An 18,710-nucleotide genomic window follows, 5' to 3' on the forward strand; every position below is an offset into this window, starting at 1 on the left:
TCTTGCTTCTAAGCTTCATTTAATGCAGTATAAAACAGATGTGATGGTATTGTTACTCAGACTTACAAACATACTTACTTTGGGAACAGAAAGATCTCTTCCTCCAAATCTTAAAAATACTTTATTAGTGGTTTAAAAGGTTGGTGTATTAATATCTAGACCTTCTGTAATAGAAGAATTGGAATGTTTACTCTTGTTCACTTAACAGCTGAGTTTTAGAAATTAACCATTATTGGGACAACAGAGTTTCATCCAGAGGAACAGTTTTTTAAAATCAAAATAATATATGGAGTTATTACGACAATGTGGTGTTGGCAAGAGTAGACAGTTCAATATGAACGAACAGAGAGTCCAGAAATAGACCCACGTAAATGTAGTCAACTGATCTTTGACAAAGTAGCAGAGGCAAAACAGTGTAGGAAAGATAGTCTTTCTAGCAGATGGTGCTGGAACAACTGTTCATCCACAAAAAAAAAAAAAAAAAAAAAAATCTAAAAACAGACCTTATCCCTATTCACTAAATTACTTCAAGATGTATCACAGACCTAAATGTAAAATGCAAAGCCATTAAATTCCTAGACAATGACAGGGGAAATCTAGATAACCTTGAGTTTGGTGATGACTTTTTAGACACAACACCAAAGGCATGATCTATGAAAGAAAGGATCAAAAAACAAAACTTCTTTAAAACTAAAAATTTCTCCTCAGGGTGAGAGACACTGTCAAGAGAATGAAAAGATAAGCCACAGATTTGGAGAAAGTATTTCTAGAAGAAATATCTCATATAAGATTTTTATCTAAAATATACAAAGAACTCTTAAAACTCAACAGTAAGAGAGCAACCTGATTTATTTATTAAAAATTTTTTTAAAAATGTTTATTTATTTTCTTATTAGTCACCCATTTTATACACATCAGTGTATACCTGTCAATCCCAATCTCCGAGTTCATCACACCACCACCACCACCCCCTGCCACTTTCCCCCCTTTGGTGTCCATACGTTTGTTCTCTACTTCTGTATCTCAATTTCTGCTCTGCAACCGGTTTGTCTGTACCGTTTTCTAGGTACCACATATATGTGTTAATATACAATATTTGTTTTACTCTTTCTGACTTACTTCACTCTGTATGACACTCTCTAGATCCATCCACGTCTCTACAAATGACCCAATTTCGTTTCTTTTTATGGCTTAGTAATATTCCATTGTATATATGTACCACATCTTCTTTATCCATTCATCTGTCGATGGACATTTAGGTTGCTTCCATGACCTGGCTATTGTAAATAGTGCTGCAGTGAACATTGGGGTGCATGTGTCTTTTTGAATTATGGTTTTCTCTGGGTATATGCCCAGTAGTGGGATTGCTGGGTCATATGGTAATGCTATTTCTAGTTCCTTAAGGAACCTCCATACTGTTCTCCATAGTGGCTGTATCAATTTACATTCTCACCAACAGTGCAAGAGGATTCCTTTTCTCCACACCCTCTCCAGCATTTGTTGTTTGTAGATTTTCTGATGATGCCCGTTCTAACTGGTGTGAGGTGATACCTCATTGTAGTTTTGATTTGCATTTCTCTAATAATTAGTGATGTTGAGCAGCTTTTCATGTGTTTGTTGGCAGTCTGTATATCTTCTTTGGAGAAATGTCTATTTAGGTCTTCTGCCCATTTTTGGATTGGGTTGTTTGTTTTTTTAATATTGAGCTGCATGAGCTGTTTATATATTTTGGAGATTAATCCTTTGTCCGTTGATTCATTTGCAAATATTTTCTCCCATTCTGAGGGTTATCTTTTCATCTTGTTTATGATTTTCTTTGCTGTGCAAAAGCTTTTAAGTTTCCTTAGGTCCCATTTGTTTATTTTTGTTTTTATTTCCATTACTCTAGGAGGTGGATCAAAAAAGATCTTGCTGTGATTTATGTCAAAGAGTGTTCTTCCTATGTTTTCCTCTAAGAGTTTGATAGTGCCCAGTCTTACATTTAGCTCTCTAATCTATTTGGAGTTTATTTTTGTGTATGGTGTTAGGGAGTGTTCTAATTTCTTTCTGTTCCATGTAGCTGTCCAGTTTTCCCAGCACCACTTATTGAAGAGGCTGTTTTTTCTCCATTGTATATTCTGCTTCCTTTGTCAAAAACAAGGTGACCATATGTGCATGGGTTTATCTCTGGGCTTTCTATCCTGTTCCATTGATCTATATTTCTGTTTTTGTGCCAGTACCATATTGTTTTGATTACTGTAGCTTTGTAATATAGGCTGAAGTCAGGGAGTCTGATTCCTCCAGTTCCGTTTTTTTCCCTCAATACTGCTTTGGCTATTTGGGGTCTTTTATGTCTCCATACAAATTTTAAGACTTTTTGTTCTAGTTCTGTAAAAAATGCTATTAGTAATTTGATAGGGATTGCATTGAATCTGTAGATTGCTTTGGGTAGTATAGTCATTTTCACACTATTGATTCTTCCAATCCAAGAACATGGTATGTCTCTCTATCTGTTGGTATCATCGTTAATTTCTTTCATCAGTGTCTTATAGTTTTCTGCATACAGGTCTTTTGTCTCCCTAGGTAGGTTTATTCCTAGGTATTTTATTCTTTTTGTTGCAGTGGTAAATGGAAGTGTTTCCTTAATTTCTCATTCAGATTTTTCATCATTAGTATATAGGAATGCAAGAGATTTCTGTGCATTAATTTTGTATCCTGCAACTTTACCAAATTCATTGATTAGCTCTAGTAGTTTTCTGGTGGCATCTTTAGGATTCTCTGTGTGTAGTATCATGTCATCTGCAGACAGTGACAGTTTTACTTCTTTTTTTCCAATGTGTATTCCTTTTATTTCTTTTTCTTCTCTGAGTGCCGTGGCTAGGACTTCCAAGACTGTTGAATAATAGTGGTGAGAGTGGACATCCTTGTCTTGTTTCTGATCTTAGAGGAAATGCTTTCAGTTTTTCACCATTGAGAATGATGTTTGCTGTGGGTTTGTTGTATATGGCCTTTATTATGTTGAAGTAGGTTCCCTCGGTGCCCACTTTCTGGAGAGTTTTTATCATAAATTGTTGTTGAATTTCGTTGAAAGCTTTTTCTGCATCTATTGAGATGATTATATGGTTTTTTTCTTCAGTTTGTTAATATGGTATATCACATTAATTGATTTGTGTATATTGAAGAAGGCTTGCATCTCTGGGATAAATCCCACTTGATCATGGTGTATGATCCTTTTAATGTGTTGTTGGATTCTGTTTGCTAGTATTTTGTTGAGGATTTTTGCATCTATATTCATCAGTGATATTGGTCTGTAATTTTCTTTTTTTATAGTACCTTTGTCTGATTTTGGTATCAGGGTGAAAGTGGCCTCATAGAATGAGTTTGGGAGTGTTCCTTCCTCTGCAATTTTTTGGAAGAGTTTGAGAAGGATGGGTGTTAGCTCTTCTCTAAATGTTTGATAGAATTCACCTGTGAAGCCATCTGGTCCTGGACTTTTGTTTGTTGGAAGTTTTTTAATCATAGTTTCAATTTCATTACTTGTGATTGGTCTGTTCATATTTTCTATTTCTTCCTGGTTCAGTCTTGGAAGGTTATACCATTCTAAGAATTTGTCCATTTCTTCCAGGTGGTCCGTTTTATTGGCATAGATTTGCTTGTAGTAGTCTCTTAGGATGCTTTGTATTTCTGCGATGTCTGTTGTAACTTCTCCTTTTTCATTTACAATTTTATTGATTTGAGTCCTCTCCCTCTTTTTCTTGATGAGTCTGGCTAATGGTTTATGAGTTTTGTTAATCTTCTCAAGGAATCAGGTTTTAGTTTTATTGATGTTTGCTGTTGTTTTCTTTTTTTCTCTTTCATTTATTTCTGCTCTGATCTTTATGATTTCTTTCCTTCTGCTAACTTTGGGTTTTGTTTGTTCTTCTTTGTCTAGTTCCTTTAGGTGTAACATTATGTTGTTTATTTGAGATGTTTCTTGTTTCTTGAGATAAGTTTGTATAGGTATAAACTTCCCTCTTAGAACTGCTTTTGCTGCATCCCATAGGCTTTGGATCATCGTGTTTTCATTGTCATTTGTCTCTAGGTATTTTTTGATTTCCTCTTTGATTGCTTTAGTGATCTCTTGGTTATTTAGTAATGTATTCTTTAGCCTCCATGTGTTTGTGTTTTTTATGGGTTTTTTTCCTGTAATTGATGTCTTATCTCATTTCGTTGTGGTCAGAAAAGATGCTTGATATGATTTCAGTTTTCTTAAATTTATTGAGGCTAGATTTGTGACCCAAGATGTGAATTTTCCTGGGGAATGTTCTGTGCGCACTTGAGAAGAAAGTGTAATCTGCGGTTTTTGGATGGAATGTCCTATAAATATCAATTAAATCTGTTAGGTCTATTGTGTCATTTAAAGCTTGTGTTTCCTTATTAATTTTCTGTTTAGATGATCTGTTCATTGGTGTAACTGAGGTGTTAAAGTCCCCCACTATTATTGTTACTGTCGATTTCCTCTTTTAGAGCTGGTAGCAGTTGCCTTATGTGGTGAGGTACTCCTATGTTGGGTGCATATATATTTATAATTGTTATATCTTCTTCTTGGATTGATCCCTTGATCATTATGTAGTGTCCTTCCTTGTCTCTTGTAACATTCTTTATTCTAAAGTCTATTTTATCTGATATGAGTATTGCTACTCTAACTTTCTTTTGATTTCCATTTGCATGGAATATCTTTTTCCATCCCCTCACTTTCAGTCTGTATGTGTCCCTAGGTCTGAAGTGGGGCTGTTGTAGACAGCATATAATGGGTCTTATTTTTGTACCGTTTCAGCAAGCCTGTGTCTTTTGGTTGGAGCATTTAATCCATTCACATTTAAGGTAATTATCGATATGTATGTTCCTATTACCATTTCCTCAATTTTGGGGGCTTTGTTTTTGTAGGTCCTTTTCTTCTCTTGTGTTTCCCACTTAGAGAAGTTCCTTTAACATTTGTTGTCGAGCTGGTTTGGTGGTGCTGAATTCTCTTTGCTTTTGCTTGTCTGTAAAGCTTCTGATTTCTCCATTGAATCTGAATGAGATCCTTGCTGGGTATGGTAATCTTGGTTGTAGAGTCTTCCCTTTCATCACTTGAAGTATATCATGCCACTCCCTTCGAGTTTGTAGAGTTTCTGCTGAGAAATCAACTGTTAACCTTATGGGAGTTCCCTTGTATGTTATTTGTCATTTTTCCTTTGGTACTTTCAGTAATTTTTCTTTGTCGTTAATTTTTGCCAATTTGATTACTATGTGTCTTGGTGTGTTTCTTCTTGGGTTTATCCTGTATGGGACTCTCTGCGCTTCCTGGACTTGGGTGGCTATTTCCTTTCCCATGTTAGGGAAGTTTTCGACTCTAATCTCTTCAAATATTTTCTCAGGTCCTTTCTCTCTTTTCCCTCTGGGACTGCTATAATGCAAATGTTGTTGCGTTTAATGTTGTCCCAGAGGTCTCTTAGGCTGTCTTCATTTCTTTTCATTCTTTTTTCTTTATTCTGTACTCCAGCAGTGAATTCCACCATTCTGTCTTCCAGGTCACTTCTTCGTTCTTCTGCCTCAGTTATTCTGCTATTGCTTCCTTTTAGTGTATTTTTCATTTCAGTTATTGTATTGTTCATCTCTGTTTGTTTGTTCTTTAATTCTTCTAGATCTTTGTTAAACGTTTCTTGCATCTCCTCGATCTCTGCCTCTATTCTTTTTTTTTTTTTTCTGCCTCTATTCTTTTAATGAGGTCCTGGATCATCTTCACTATCATTATTCTAAATTCTTTTTCTGGAAGATTGCCTATCTCCATTTCATTTAGGTGTTTTCCTGGGGTTTTATCTTGTTCCTTCATCTCGTACATAGCCCTCTGCCTTTTCATCTTGTCTATATTTCTGTGGTTTTTGTTCCACAGGTTGCAGGATTGTAGTTGTTTTTGCTTCTGCTAGCAATCTGATTTAAAAATGGACCAAAGGCCTTGACTGTCACCTCAAAGATATACAGATGGTAAATAAGCATGTGAAGAGATGCTCCATATCATCATAGCCATCAGGGAAATGCAAATGAAAATAACAATGAGACATCGCTAAAACACCTTTCAGAATGGCTAAATCTTGAGCACTGACACCACCAAATACTGAGGAGGATGTGGATCAACAGAAATCTCATATTTTGTTAGTGGGGATAAAAATGGTGCAGGTACTTCGAAGACAGTTTGGTTGATTTCTTACAAAACTAACCTACTCTTAGCATATGATTCAACAATTTTACTCCTTGGTATTTACCCAAAGGAGTTGAAAACTTAGGACTACACGGAAGCCTGCACAAAGATGCTTGTAGCAGCTTTATTCATAATTGCCAGATCTTGGAAGCAACCAAGATGTCCTTCAGTAGGTGCATGGATAAATAAACTACCGTATACCCAATCACTGGAATATTATTCAGCACTGAAAAAAAATTAGCTATCAAGCCATGAAAAGATATGGAAGAACCTTAAATGCATATTACTAAGTGGAAGAAGCAAATCTGAAAAGGCTATGTACTGTATAGTCCCAACTATATGACTTTCTGGAAAAAACAAAACTATGGAGACAATAAAAAAATCAGTGGATGTGGGTAAGGGGAGAGAAACGAATAGGCAGAGTATAGAGGATTTTTAGAGCAGTGTAAATAGTATGTATGATATTATAATGGTGGGTATATGTCATTATACTTTTGCCTAAACCCATAGAATGTACATGAAGAATGAACCCTAAGGTAAAATTTGGAGTTTGGGTGATTATGATGTGTCAATGTAGGTTCATGCTTGTTTAAAAAAAATGCCCTGTTCTTGTGAGTGATGATAATAGGGGAGGCTGTGCACATGTGGGGGCAGGGGAGATCTCTATACCATCCTTTCAGTTTTGTTGCAAATGTAAAGCTCCTCTAAAAAAATAAAGTCTTTAAAGTGGGGGATAAATATTGCCTCTACTCTGGGTTTTGGGTGTTAAGATACCTGCTTGAGCACCCACTGTACCAGTGTGAAATAAAATTTGTCTATCTCAGATCTGTTCTTCAGCATCGTTTAGTTGCAAACTGAGATCCCAGAGCAGCCTCCACAGCTCATCCACATGTCCTCAGGAGGGAGCCCCACCCCTGCTTCCTTAACTTCATCAGGCAGGAGCAAGATGGACTCTGTTCCAAAAGAAAAATTACCAAATCCCCACATTTAGGAGATTTCCCTTTATTCTGAGTCTGGGAGAGTAAAGACTGACAAAACCAGTGCAGTCTAAGCCAGCACACTATACATGATGAAACTCTGAGCTTGTGCAACATTGAGATTTTATAACTTATTTATAACCTCACATTCTAAGATAGTATTTATGCCCAGGAAACTTTTCTTGAAGGGAGTGGGTAAATTTTCATTTACAGTTTAATTGTCCCGTGACATCAATAAGCATTGGATTTGCATACCAGTAACAGGAAACTCGATAATTACTGGCTTAAGCAAGTTAGGATTTACTTTTTCATGTAATGTGTAGTCTAGAGATTGACAATCCATGGATGATGCAACTGCTGAAGGATGTTATCAAGGAACCCATATCCTGTCTTCTTAGCTTATGTTTGTTGCCTTCATGATCTCAAGATGGCTGTTGTATCTCTGGAGACTTCATCAGAGTTTTTGGAGGAAGGAAGGGGGAAGGATAAAGGGAAATTGCTTCTTAGAAGGCTTTGCATTCTTCTGGTAGACGGTACCCTCTCAGAGATTGATAACCCCCTTTCCTTGGCCAGAACATGTGGCATAGTTGGTATGACTTAATATTTATCTCATGGTATCTGGAAGTAGAGTAGAAGAGTGGTTGAGAACATGGATCTGAGTTTGAAAATTGGCTGTGTTACTTCCTAGCTGTGTGACTTTTAACATTCTGTGTCTCAATTTCCTTACCTATAAAGTGGGTCTAGTAATAGGTAGGTACCTATGCTGTTGAAAGGATTAAGTGAGTTAATATATGTCATTGTTTTAATGGACATGCATAGTTTGTGTTAAGTATTAGTTATCATTAGCATCTTCACTACCTAGAAGAGTTATTGAGATTGGAACTAAATTTTTCACTCAGGAAATTCGTTTTCTTTGAGATAGGAAATAGAGCATTTAGATGGTTTTGTACCAGGGATGATTGAAAAAGATGGTAGAACTTAAGCACTCGTGATTGCATTATACTATCAAAATTTATGGTCAGGGTAAAGTATTGGAGTCAGTTAAATTATTCATTTAATTCATCTTAGAACTTGATGGTGCTTAGGGCCATCTTGAACAAATTGTCATTTTACCAGCAGTCCCCTAACGTTCATTCAGCTCAATAGAAATTTCATCTCATCAGTAGAAAGTTTGAAGACTTAGCTATGTATTAAAATATGATTTTGTTGGTATTGTTACTGACTTTTTCCAATTTGTAATCACTCTACTTAAAAAAATGTATTAATTATTTTTCTATTCTGTTTTTAGCCCTATCTGCTTTGATATGATTGAGGAAGCATACATGACGAAGTGTGGCCACAGCTTTTGGTAAGATGATTTAATTTAGTGACATTGTCTTTTGGCAATTTTTAACTTGTGTGTAAATGTAGCCAGTGAGAAGTTATGCTTTTAAAGCTACTGTTGGTTATTTTGAATCATATTTCCTTGACCGATACACCTTTACAGGTTTGAGAGCTCAAGGCAAACATGTGGTTGCTGGTATAATTTCTGTGAAATACTTAGATTTACTATCAGCCTTATAGATGAAACTATAATAATAAACTTTTGGGTTTCTTAATTGTTTAAAGAGCTTTGACTGCTGTTTTAGGAAATTGGGGGGTGCTGGGTAATTAGGATGAAGCATGAAGCACCTTTAACTCACTTGTGGTGGATAGATGCGAGGGCCATTAAAGCAGGGTGGAAGGTCATTGGAAAAGGATATTAGAGGATTAAAAAGTTCTGTGTTCTTTAACACTTTGCTCAGTGTTGTCTTTAGGTTATATGTCATGCTAATCTGTATATTTTAAAAGATTTTCAGTTGTGATAAAATATACTTAACATTTACCATCTTAACCATTTTTAAGTGGAGTAGTATTGAGTATTGTAACACTGTTGTGCAAATCAGTCTCCAGAATGTTTTTATCTTGCAAAACTGAAACTATACCCATTAAACAAGTGCCATTTCCCTCTTATCCCAACCTCTGTCAATCACCATTCTACTTTTTGTGAATGTGACTACTCTGGATACCTCATATAAATGGAATCAAACAGTATCTGTCTTTTGTGACTAGCTTATTTCACTTAGAGTGTGCTCAAGTTTTATCCATGTTGTAGCATGTGTCAAAATTTCCTTCCTTTTTGAGGCTGAATAACATTCCATTGCATATACAGTTGGCCCTCTGTATCTGCGGGTTCAGCATCTGTGGTTCAACCAACCACGGTTCCAAAGTATTTGAAAAAAAATTCCAGAAAATTCCAAAAAGCACAACTTGAATTTGCAGCTCACCGGCAACTATTTACATAGCATTTACATTGTATTAATTATTATAAGTAACCTAGAGATGATTTAAAGTATACAGTAGGATGTACAGTAGGTTATATGCTAATAGTACACCATTTTATATAAGGGACTTGAGCATCCTTGGATTTTGGTATCTATGGGGGTCCTGACAGCAATTCACTGTGGATACTGAGGGATGACCATATATATCATATTTTGTTTGTGCATTCTTCTCTCTATGGACACTTGCATTGCTTTCAGCTGTTAACTATTGTTAATAATGTTTCTTTGAACATTGGTGTATAAATAGCTTTTTGAAATCCTGCTTTCAGTTCTTTCAGGTATATACCTGGAAGCAGAATTGCTGGATCATATGGTACATCTGTGTTTAATCTTCTGCAGAACCTCCATACTGTTTTTCATACCTGCAGTACCATTTTACATTCCCACCAACAGTGCACAGGGTTCCAAATTTTCCACATCCTTTCCAACACTTGTTATTTTCTGTTCTTTTTTAATAGTGGTCATCCTAATGGGTATGTAATTTGTGTATGTTTAATTCCTTTAGTTTATTTACCTATTTATTTGATTGGAGGTGGTATATTCTACTTGCAGTCAGTCATCTCCCTAAATTATTTACCCTCTTTGTTTAGTATTTCTGTTGTGTTCTAATATATCTTATTATTCTAATTCATGTTGAAGTTAGACCCACAATTTTATACTGAGGTTGAATATGATATCTGGTAGGTTGATATCCATTAGTGAAGACGAGTATTGTCACCAGTTTGTAAGTCCTTTAGTTTGATCTGGAGTGCAGTGCTTTGTTGATAGGTATATCCAATCTGCCAGTCATTTAGAAAGAAATTTTAGAATAAAAATAGCTTCCTTAGCTTGCATTATCTATGTCCTTTATTAAAATAAAAGTTATTAAAATGATAAGAACAATGTATACTGTTGGCTATAAAAACTTTCATTGTACAGAAAGGTATAATATGAAATGTAAATGTTTCCTTTCCCCTAGCCTTTCTTTTCTACTTTCTCAAAGATTATCTCTGGTAAGAAGTGACTGTGTATTCTTTCAGAATCTTTTTGTTGGTTTTTTAAAAAAGGCCATCTTGCCTTCTTAAATAATTTTTATTTCCTGGTATATATTGCATTTACATTATTATCATTTGTGAATCACTTTCTTCTATATATTGCTACTGAAATTCTGGTCATGTGGGTCTTGACACATGTATGGGCTTGGTCTTTTCAGGCTGATTGTTTAGCAGTAGTGTTCTCTTTGGTCCATTAATTGATCCAGCACCTTAGCATTCCATAGGAAATCATATACTTCTCTTAGAGACATTGGGTTTTGATTATTCTGGAAAATTGGGTGATTTATGGTAGGCTTTCTCAACCTTGGTAGTATTGACATATTAGACCAGATAATTCTTTGTTGTGGGTAGCTGTCCTTGGTATTTTAGATTGTTTAGCAGTATCCCTGGCTTCTGTAGTAACCCAGTAACAACCCTTTTACTCCAAGTTGTGACAACCAAAAATGTCTCCAACCATTGCCAGATATCCCTTAGAGGACAAAGTAGCCCTTAGTTGAGAACTACTGATATAAAGCTAAAAGAGCAAGTTCTTGAAGTTGGTGGACCAGGAATCTAGGTCTGGGTCTAAAACTTACCTTTGTCAAGTCAGTCAATATATCATCTTCTTCTGCTCTCTGGCCCCCAACCCCCATTGTCTTCCTACCCTTTCACTTCTCTTCTTTCATAGATTTGAAGGTGTTGAAGTGTGAAACAGATTGTAAAGTGAGGTTTCCATTTTTCCTAACTGCCCTTGTCTAACATATTCACTGTGGCATTTAAAAAAGCTTAAGAGTCTCCTGAATCAGTTCAATGATCTTGTTTCAGTATGTTGTGAAGTACAATAAATTACTAATTGACTTTATAACTAGACAGGCCAGGCCTTTTCAGTGAGTCCTGTAATCTTCATGGTGTGAGTTTAGTTCGTTGGTTTCTTAAATACCTTCTTTTTACCTTTAAATAAAAATAAAGGTTAGATCTTTGTTACAATTCAAGTTACTTTGTTACACTCTGATGTGATCGTGTTTTTTTAAAAAAAGTATTTATTTTTTAATTTTTAGCTGCGTTGGGTCTTCGTTGCTGTGCGCAGGCTTTCTCTAGTTGTGGCAAGTGGGGGCTACTCTTTATTGTGGTGCGCAGGCTTCTCACTTGTGGTGGCTTCTCCTGTTGTGGAGCACAGGCTCTACGGTGCGGGCTTTAGTAGTTGTGGCTCGCGGGCTCTAGAGTGCATGCTCCGTAGTTGTGGCGCACAGGCTTAGTTGCTCTGCGGCATGTGGGATCTTCCCGGACCAGGGATCGAACCCGTGTCCCCTGCATTGGCAGGCAGATTCTTAACCACTGTGCCACCAGAGAAGTCCCTGTGATTGTGTTTTAAAATACCTACCAGAAAGCAGGTGTTGGTAGGATAGGGATGATAACATTGGTAGGAGCCAATAAACCTGGAAGCTGACAGTCCCATTGCCAGGCTTGATGAACTGTGAGACATTTTGTTCTTTTGTTGAAAGCAAAAGCTCTTAATTATTTACGGTGAGACATGAGAGGCCTGTGGAACTTCAGTCATTAACAGTAGCCTGTTGTATCAACTGTTTGCTAAGTTGAACCCTGGCTGGTTACCTGGAGCCAAGCAGAATACCACTTCAAGGCTCCATCCAGATTATTAACACTAAATCAAATTGGGCCACATCAACTGTTTATTCCTTGTCCCACTTAAAAATGATAAGTCTTTCCTAGTAACAGGTTGGAGACATTATAGCGGGAAGTTCTTTCACTTTAAATCATTCCCACTTCGCAGTGAGCCTGCTATTAGCTATAATCTAACTGAAACTCAGTGATATAATTTTAAAAATCTGGCTTCTGTATGACATAGAGGTAAGGTTTGCTCTTTTTCTTTCCCCTTTGCTGCCTCCAGCTTGTCCCCTGCCCTCTGCTTCTCAGACCTCATGTACGTCAGCTCCTGATTTACTGTTTGCTTCAATAGAAACTAGTTATAATTAACAGGGTCCCTCAGTGTTGTCATCTTGCAGCATACCTGTGATCAAGCCTGGGTGTCAGTTTGCCTTTTGGGACTTTTGACTAATCCATCACCTCATACCTTACTATTAGTCTTTTTTTGTACCTGGTTCTTATATAGAACCACTGGTACTGATTTTTTTTTCTTTTCTTTTTATAGTTCCTTCTTTTTTGAGAATTTTCTAATTATTCAGTTTTCTGTATCTACTCATCCCTGTTGACACAGACAGAAAAATCAATTATATTTTGTAGGTAGGTATATACTTAATAGAAGAAACAGAGCAACTGTATACATCTGTGGAGGAATATTCATTCTTTGTGGTCAGATCTACACTTATCAGGGAACATAGGTACCGTTAGCACACTGGTACTGAATAAATTTTTTTAAGAGTTGCAGTGTGAGTAGCTATTGAAAATTTCTCAGGTAGACCCAAAATATATATCCTTCTTATCTCTTTTTGCCCACCTATTTTGATCACTAGTTTAGGCATATACTCCTCTTTTGGAATCCAAAACATTGCATTTGGGCTGGTGATGGTCAAGGAGATAGATGAGTGAGAATGAATTAGAGTTACTGTATTGAGACTTTCTCGCAGTGTTTTATATGACCCAGAAGGCAGCAGAAGTATGTTTCTTTTTTGGTTATATCTATTTTCTCATGCATTCAGAATTTATTGAGTTCCAGCTCTTTAACAGGATATTGTGCTAGATATTGAGGGTACAGAGATGAGTAAAACAAATCTCTGCTTTTAATGAGCAAACAGAAGAGGGGCTGACAAACACATACACGGATTAAGTACAGAATAAGACAGTTAATATTTCTCAGACTAGGGAGGGTCTACCCAAGGTGGTAGTGAGGCAATAGATGTTATAAAATAAACTTGATGCATCTTGTTATCACTGCAGTTTTATACAGTGGCGTGTCATTTGATTCATTTAAATTTTATAGTATAGATGGTTATTATCAAGTACAATGCAGAAAAGTCATTTGAGCTTCTGTTTCTGAGGACAGTTCCTTCTGGTTGTGTCCTAGACTATCTTTTTCTTCTAAGAGAGGATGGTATGGTAGTAAGCTTACTGACAAGGGATATGATTAGGATGCTGAAGAAGGGAGAGGAGAATGTTCTATTGGATTCAGGAATAATTTCTTGTATATTGACAAACTCTTTATCTGGCTTAACAATTTAGCTTGTTTTTCTTGTCATTTTATTTGCTCATTTTCTGACTACCATTTCTTTTCAAAAGCCATTTGCTAAAACCCCAAATGTCCTTCTTCTGCTTATCTGTCAATCCCTGTCTCCTGTCTTTAATAACCCTCTCATAGTCTCTCCTTCATGACTTGCTTTATTTGAACTTGCAGGTTTTTTTTTTTTGGCTGCACAGCACAGCTTGTGGGGTATTAGTTCCCCAACCAGGGATTGAACCTGGGCCACGGCAGTGAAAGCACTGCTTGAGTCCTAACCACTGGACTGCCAGGGAATTCCCTGCAGGTTTTTTTTTTAAAGGATTAAATCTTGTCATGTATTCTGGTAATATTAACTCATTTCCTTTTCCCCTAAGCAGACTATAAATGTTCCCATGTTGGAGCTCTTAATCTATTGTATTTACATATCTTCTTTATGCTTTTCCCTTGCAATAAAATGAAAAAAAAATTTAGAATGTTATTTCTTTCATTGAAGTTTCCATGTAGGAAGTTTCCTCTCAGATATGGAGCCTATCTTTTGGTAATGTGGTATTCCTAGCCTTGTCATAGTTGCAGGAGCTGAAGATATTGTTTCTGGAACACTGTGCAAGTCATTTGTTCTGTATGTAATATTTGAGTACCTGTTATATGCCAGGTGTTTAATCTTTGGGCCCCTGTACTGTGCCAAAGACCTCGCTACATTGATTCCCTATAATGTCCTTCTTTTTGCTTGTCTTGCAAGTAACAAATGTGAGATGAGAAAGTAGATGATAACTAGAACAGAGCAACCTGATGGATGTAGCATTTTGTTTTGATAAGGTGGAGGGAAGTAGGTAGATATAAAAATCTGCTTCAGTTTATGAAGCTGAAGCAAATTTATAGTAATTTGGACACAGGATAAAAGAGTTACTGTCTTTTTAGGAATCATCTTATATGTAAATCACCCTTTAAATTTCTTAGAAGTAATTTTTTTTCCTGATTGTTAGGAGCAGTACATGTTTACTATAGAAACTTGTAGACACCTACAAAGAAAAAGTTTCCCATAATTATATTACCCAGTGGCACATAGTGTTAACATTATGGTGAATGTCTTTTTCGGTTTATTTTAAATATTCACATTTAAATGCTTTCAGTTTTTGTGTGGAATCTTTAGGATTTTCTATATAGAGTATCATGTCATCTGCATACAATGACAGTTTTACCTCTTCCCTTCCAATCTGGATACCTTTTATTTCTTTTTCTTGTCTGGCTGCTGTGGCTAAAACGATTAGAACTAGTAAATGAATTGCGCAAGGTGCAGGATACAAGATCAATATACAGAAATCTGTTCCATTTCTGTACAGTAACAATGAAATATCAGAGAAAGTAAAAAAAAAAAAAAATTCCATTTAAAATCACATCAGGGCTTCCCTGGTGGCGCAGTGGTTGAGAGTCCGCCTGCCGATGCAGGGGACATGGGTTCGTGCCCCGGTCTGGGAAGATCCCACATGCTGCGGAGTGGCTGGGCCTGTGAGCCATGGCCGCTGAGCCTGCACGTCCAGAGCCTGTGCTCTGCAATGGGAGAGGCCACAACAGTGAGAAGCCTGCGTACCGCAAAAACAAACAAACAAACAAACAAACTAAAAATAGAGTTACCATATGACCCTGCAATCCCACTCCTGGGCATATATCCGGAGGAAACTGTTAATTCAAAAAGGTTCGTACACCCCAATGTTCATAGCAGCACTATTTACAATAGCCAAGGCACGGAAGCACCCTAAATGTCCATCAACAGATGAATGGATAAAGAAGATGTGGTATATATACAGTGGAATATTAGCCATTAAAAAGAGTGAAATATTGCTATTTGCAGCAACATGGATGGACCTAGGGATTATAATACAAAGGAAGTAAGTCAGGCAGAGAAAGACAAATATTATATCACTTATATGTGGAATCTAAAAAAATAATACAAATCAACTAACTTACAAAACAGAAACAGACTGACAGACCTAGAAAACAAACTTATTACCAGAGGGGAGTGATAAATTAGGACTATGGGATTAATAGATATACATTACTATATATAAAATATATAAACAGCAAGGATTTGCCATAAAGCACATGGAACTATATTCAATCCCTTGTAATAACCTATAATGGAAAAGAATCTGAGGCTGTTCATCTGATACTAACACAATATTGTAAATCAAACTATAGTTTAATAAATACAATTTAAGAGTTTTAAAAAATGTACACGTACATAATTTTTTAAAACAAATGGAATTGTATCCACTGTGTTAGAGGTTATTTTTATTTACTAACATAATTATATAGTGACTTTTTTCCTAATGTCGATTTGATATTTCTTTGGGGTTAGTTGAATGACATTTTCAAAGTTTTTTGTTATAAGACAATACACAATTGTAAAAAAACATTACAGAAATATATAATCTAAGAAGGCAAAAATTTCTCATAATCATATTTCTCCAGCTGTACCTATAAATAGTTATTAGATTATTTTTCATGGCGTATAGTTACATATTACAGTGTGACTTTTATTGGCTGTATACATTGCATTGGATTGATGTTTACAAATTTATGTAATCAATTTCCTAGTGTTTTGGTTGCTTCTAATTTATTTTGCTATTTACAGATAACTTTGAATGGGACATCTTTCTACATATATATATCTGCTTATTTCCATAGGATAAATTCCTAGAAGTAAAATCACTACATGAAAGAGGATACACAGCCTTAAGTTTTTCCATACAACTTGCCTTCTAGAAAATGGCAGTTCCTGCAGCAGTGCATGAAATTATTCATATCTACATGTACTCCTTAACTCTGACAGTTTTTTCTTTATTTTTCTATTCTGATTGGTAAAAACTAATATATAATTTTAAATCAATTTTTCATCCTAATGAAAGTGATGATTTCCCATGCTTAATGACTAATTTTTGTCTTGCTGATATTTCTGTTCTTCTCTTATTTTCTTTTCATTTGAATGAGCTCTTTTTGTATTGAGGATATCAGCACTCCAAGGATACAGATAGTCTGTTTGCTTAACTAAATTACAGGCATTTGTTTTTCTTGGTGTTGTTATATACTGTTTAAATTGCATAAACTTAAAAGTTAGTATATCTTTTAAAATTTTATATCTAGTAGGCTTGTTATTTGAGTTTATTTTTAAATAATATTTTTAAACAACTTTTGTATATTATTATCTAATAAATGCCCTATGTATCTTCTAATATAAAAGTATAAGCTGAAATAAATTTGGTAACTGCTAGATAACTTATGTTGAAAATGAGGAATAGAAAACTAATAGGCATTATTTTGTGACTAGTTTATTAATTTATCACTGATTTAATCAAGCTATTTTATTTTTTCTCTTGTTTATAGCTACAAGTGTATTCATCAGAGTTTGGAGGACAATAATAGATGTCCTAAGTGTAACTATGTTGTGGATAATATTGACCATCTGTATCCTAATTTCTTGGGTGAGTCTTTGGAATGATTTTTAATTTTTAAAAATATTTAGTTCCCAAAAGGGTGTGTTAACACTAATTTATTTAGAGAACGTAGCTTAGAGGTAAGCAGTCTCTCCTACTCAGCAGGGTGCTTTTCCCAGTCTTCCCCGGGTTGTGACATTGATTCTATACCATATGTACCATATCATATTATATTTAAGTTTCATTAAAAAAAAAATTGACTGGTACAACTCTTAGATTCTTACATTGATGGCTGGACAGAATGTGAGGCTAAAGGAGAATGCCAGAGTTCCAGATACCTGTCTGTATATCATGTTGTACATTCCTGTTGTTTCTACTTCTGGGGCAGAAGTGAGAAGCAATGGAGGAAAAGGTTAATGGAGAGGCGGAAGGGAGATAAAACTTGTATGTGAGGACTCCTAGATGGAGGAAGAGAGTCTATGACATGGGGAGGTGATTGAAAAGTAAAACTGGGGAAAGAAAGACAATGGATATGGAATTTTTGAGGGAGGAATGGTGACTGGAGAAGAGAGGCACAAACAGGGAACCCTTAAGGTAAATGGTAAGTGATTGGGAATAGTATCTAGTTAGAGGCCAATTATGAAAAATCTAAAAATTCTACATGTTGAAAAGCCTAAGATATTGTGGAAAATCTTTAGTTTGAGTTTTTGGAAATGAAGATTAATTTTCCAAAGATTAATTTTCAGGTATGGGTAGACATGAAGTAGGGCACTACTGGATATGTATATCAGAAAGGATAATTCTTCATTCTAAAGAGTAACACACTCAGAGTTAAGGATGTGGTGTCTACTTGTGTATTAGATTCTGACTTGCCAGTGCTTTGGTTGCAGTTTGATTTGTTTGGTGGTTTATAATACATCATGAATTGGAACCTTTTCAGCCATAGCTTTCCTTTTTTATCTCTGCTCTAAAATTACATTGGCTTCAATCCTTTTTTCTCTTTCACTCTTCAGTACAATCCAGTATATTTTCATACAGGAAAATCATCAGATGATTGCATAGCAGAAATGAACTCTGAAGGAAATATTTTGAAGATTTTCTGTTGGAATACCAAGTTCTTCTAGGTAGATAAAGTCTTGTGGCAAACTAGGAGAATGAACTTAGGAAAAGAAGAAACACTGAGTGGTATGATACTCTGTGGGACTGGACTTCATGAGCTAAGTTAGGTGAAATGGAAACCAAAGTCCCACAAAGCAGAACCCTTTGTCCGTGAACTCACAAACATGGATTGATGCTGCTTTGTGCATCTAGAATCACTCTTCTATGAGTTGTCATAACTTTCGAAAATTACTTCTTCTTTTGGAATGGTTAAATACAGAAAGGAATCCAGTGGTCTGAAGATTTTGGTATTGACATTTACCAAATTTAATGAGTCCAAATTCTGTTATGTGAATTTCTAAATAGTGAGAAAGAGAGAGAGAGGAGAGAGAGAGAGAGAGAGAGAGAGAGAGAGAGAGAGAGAGAACACCATTAT

The 18,710-nt window shown here is 35.8% G+C and overlaps 1 protein-coding gene across 7 annotated transcripts in view; it reads left to right on the top strand.

Annotated features, from left to right (window-relative positions):
• COP1 (COP1 E3 ubiquitin ligase) overlaps positions 1-18,710 on the top strand; it is a 272,596-nt gene that overhangs the window by 29,172 nt on the left and 224,714 nt on the right. For all 7 annotated transcript variants that reach the window (XM_027086241.1, XM_027086244.1, XM_027086246.1 and 4 more), the window contains exons 2-3: positions 8,465-8,524; positions 17,127-17,224. In XM_027086241.1, the coding sequence (XP_026942042.1) occupies positions 8,465-8,524; positions 17,127-17,224 (158 nt within the window). The remainder of the gene's footprint in view (positions 1-8,464; positions 8,525-17,126; positions 17,225-18,710) is intronic.

The sequence above is a fragment of the Aethalodelphis obliquidens genome, unplaced genomic scaffold (genome assembly GCF_003676395.1).
Source record: "Aethalodelphis obliquidens isolate GAN/ISIS:26980383/991018 unplaced genomic scaffold, ASM367639v1 scaffold55, whole genome shotgun sequence".
Classification (NCBI taxonomy): domain Eukaryota; kingdom Metazoa; phylum Chordata; class Mammalia; order Artiodactyla; family Delphinidae; genus Aethalodelphis; species Aethalodelphis obliquidens.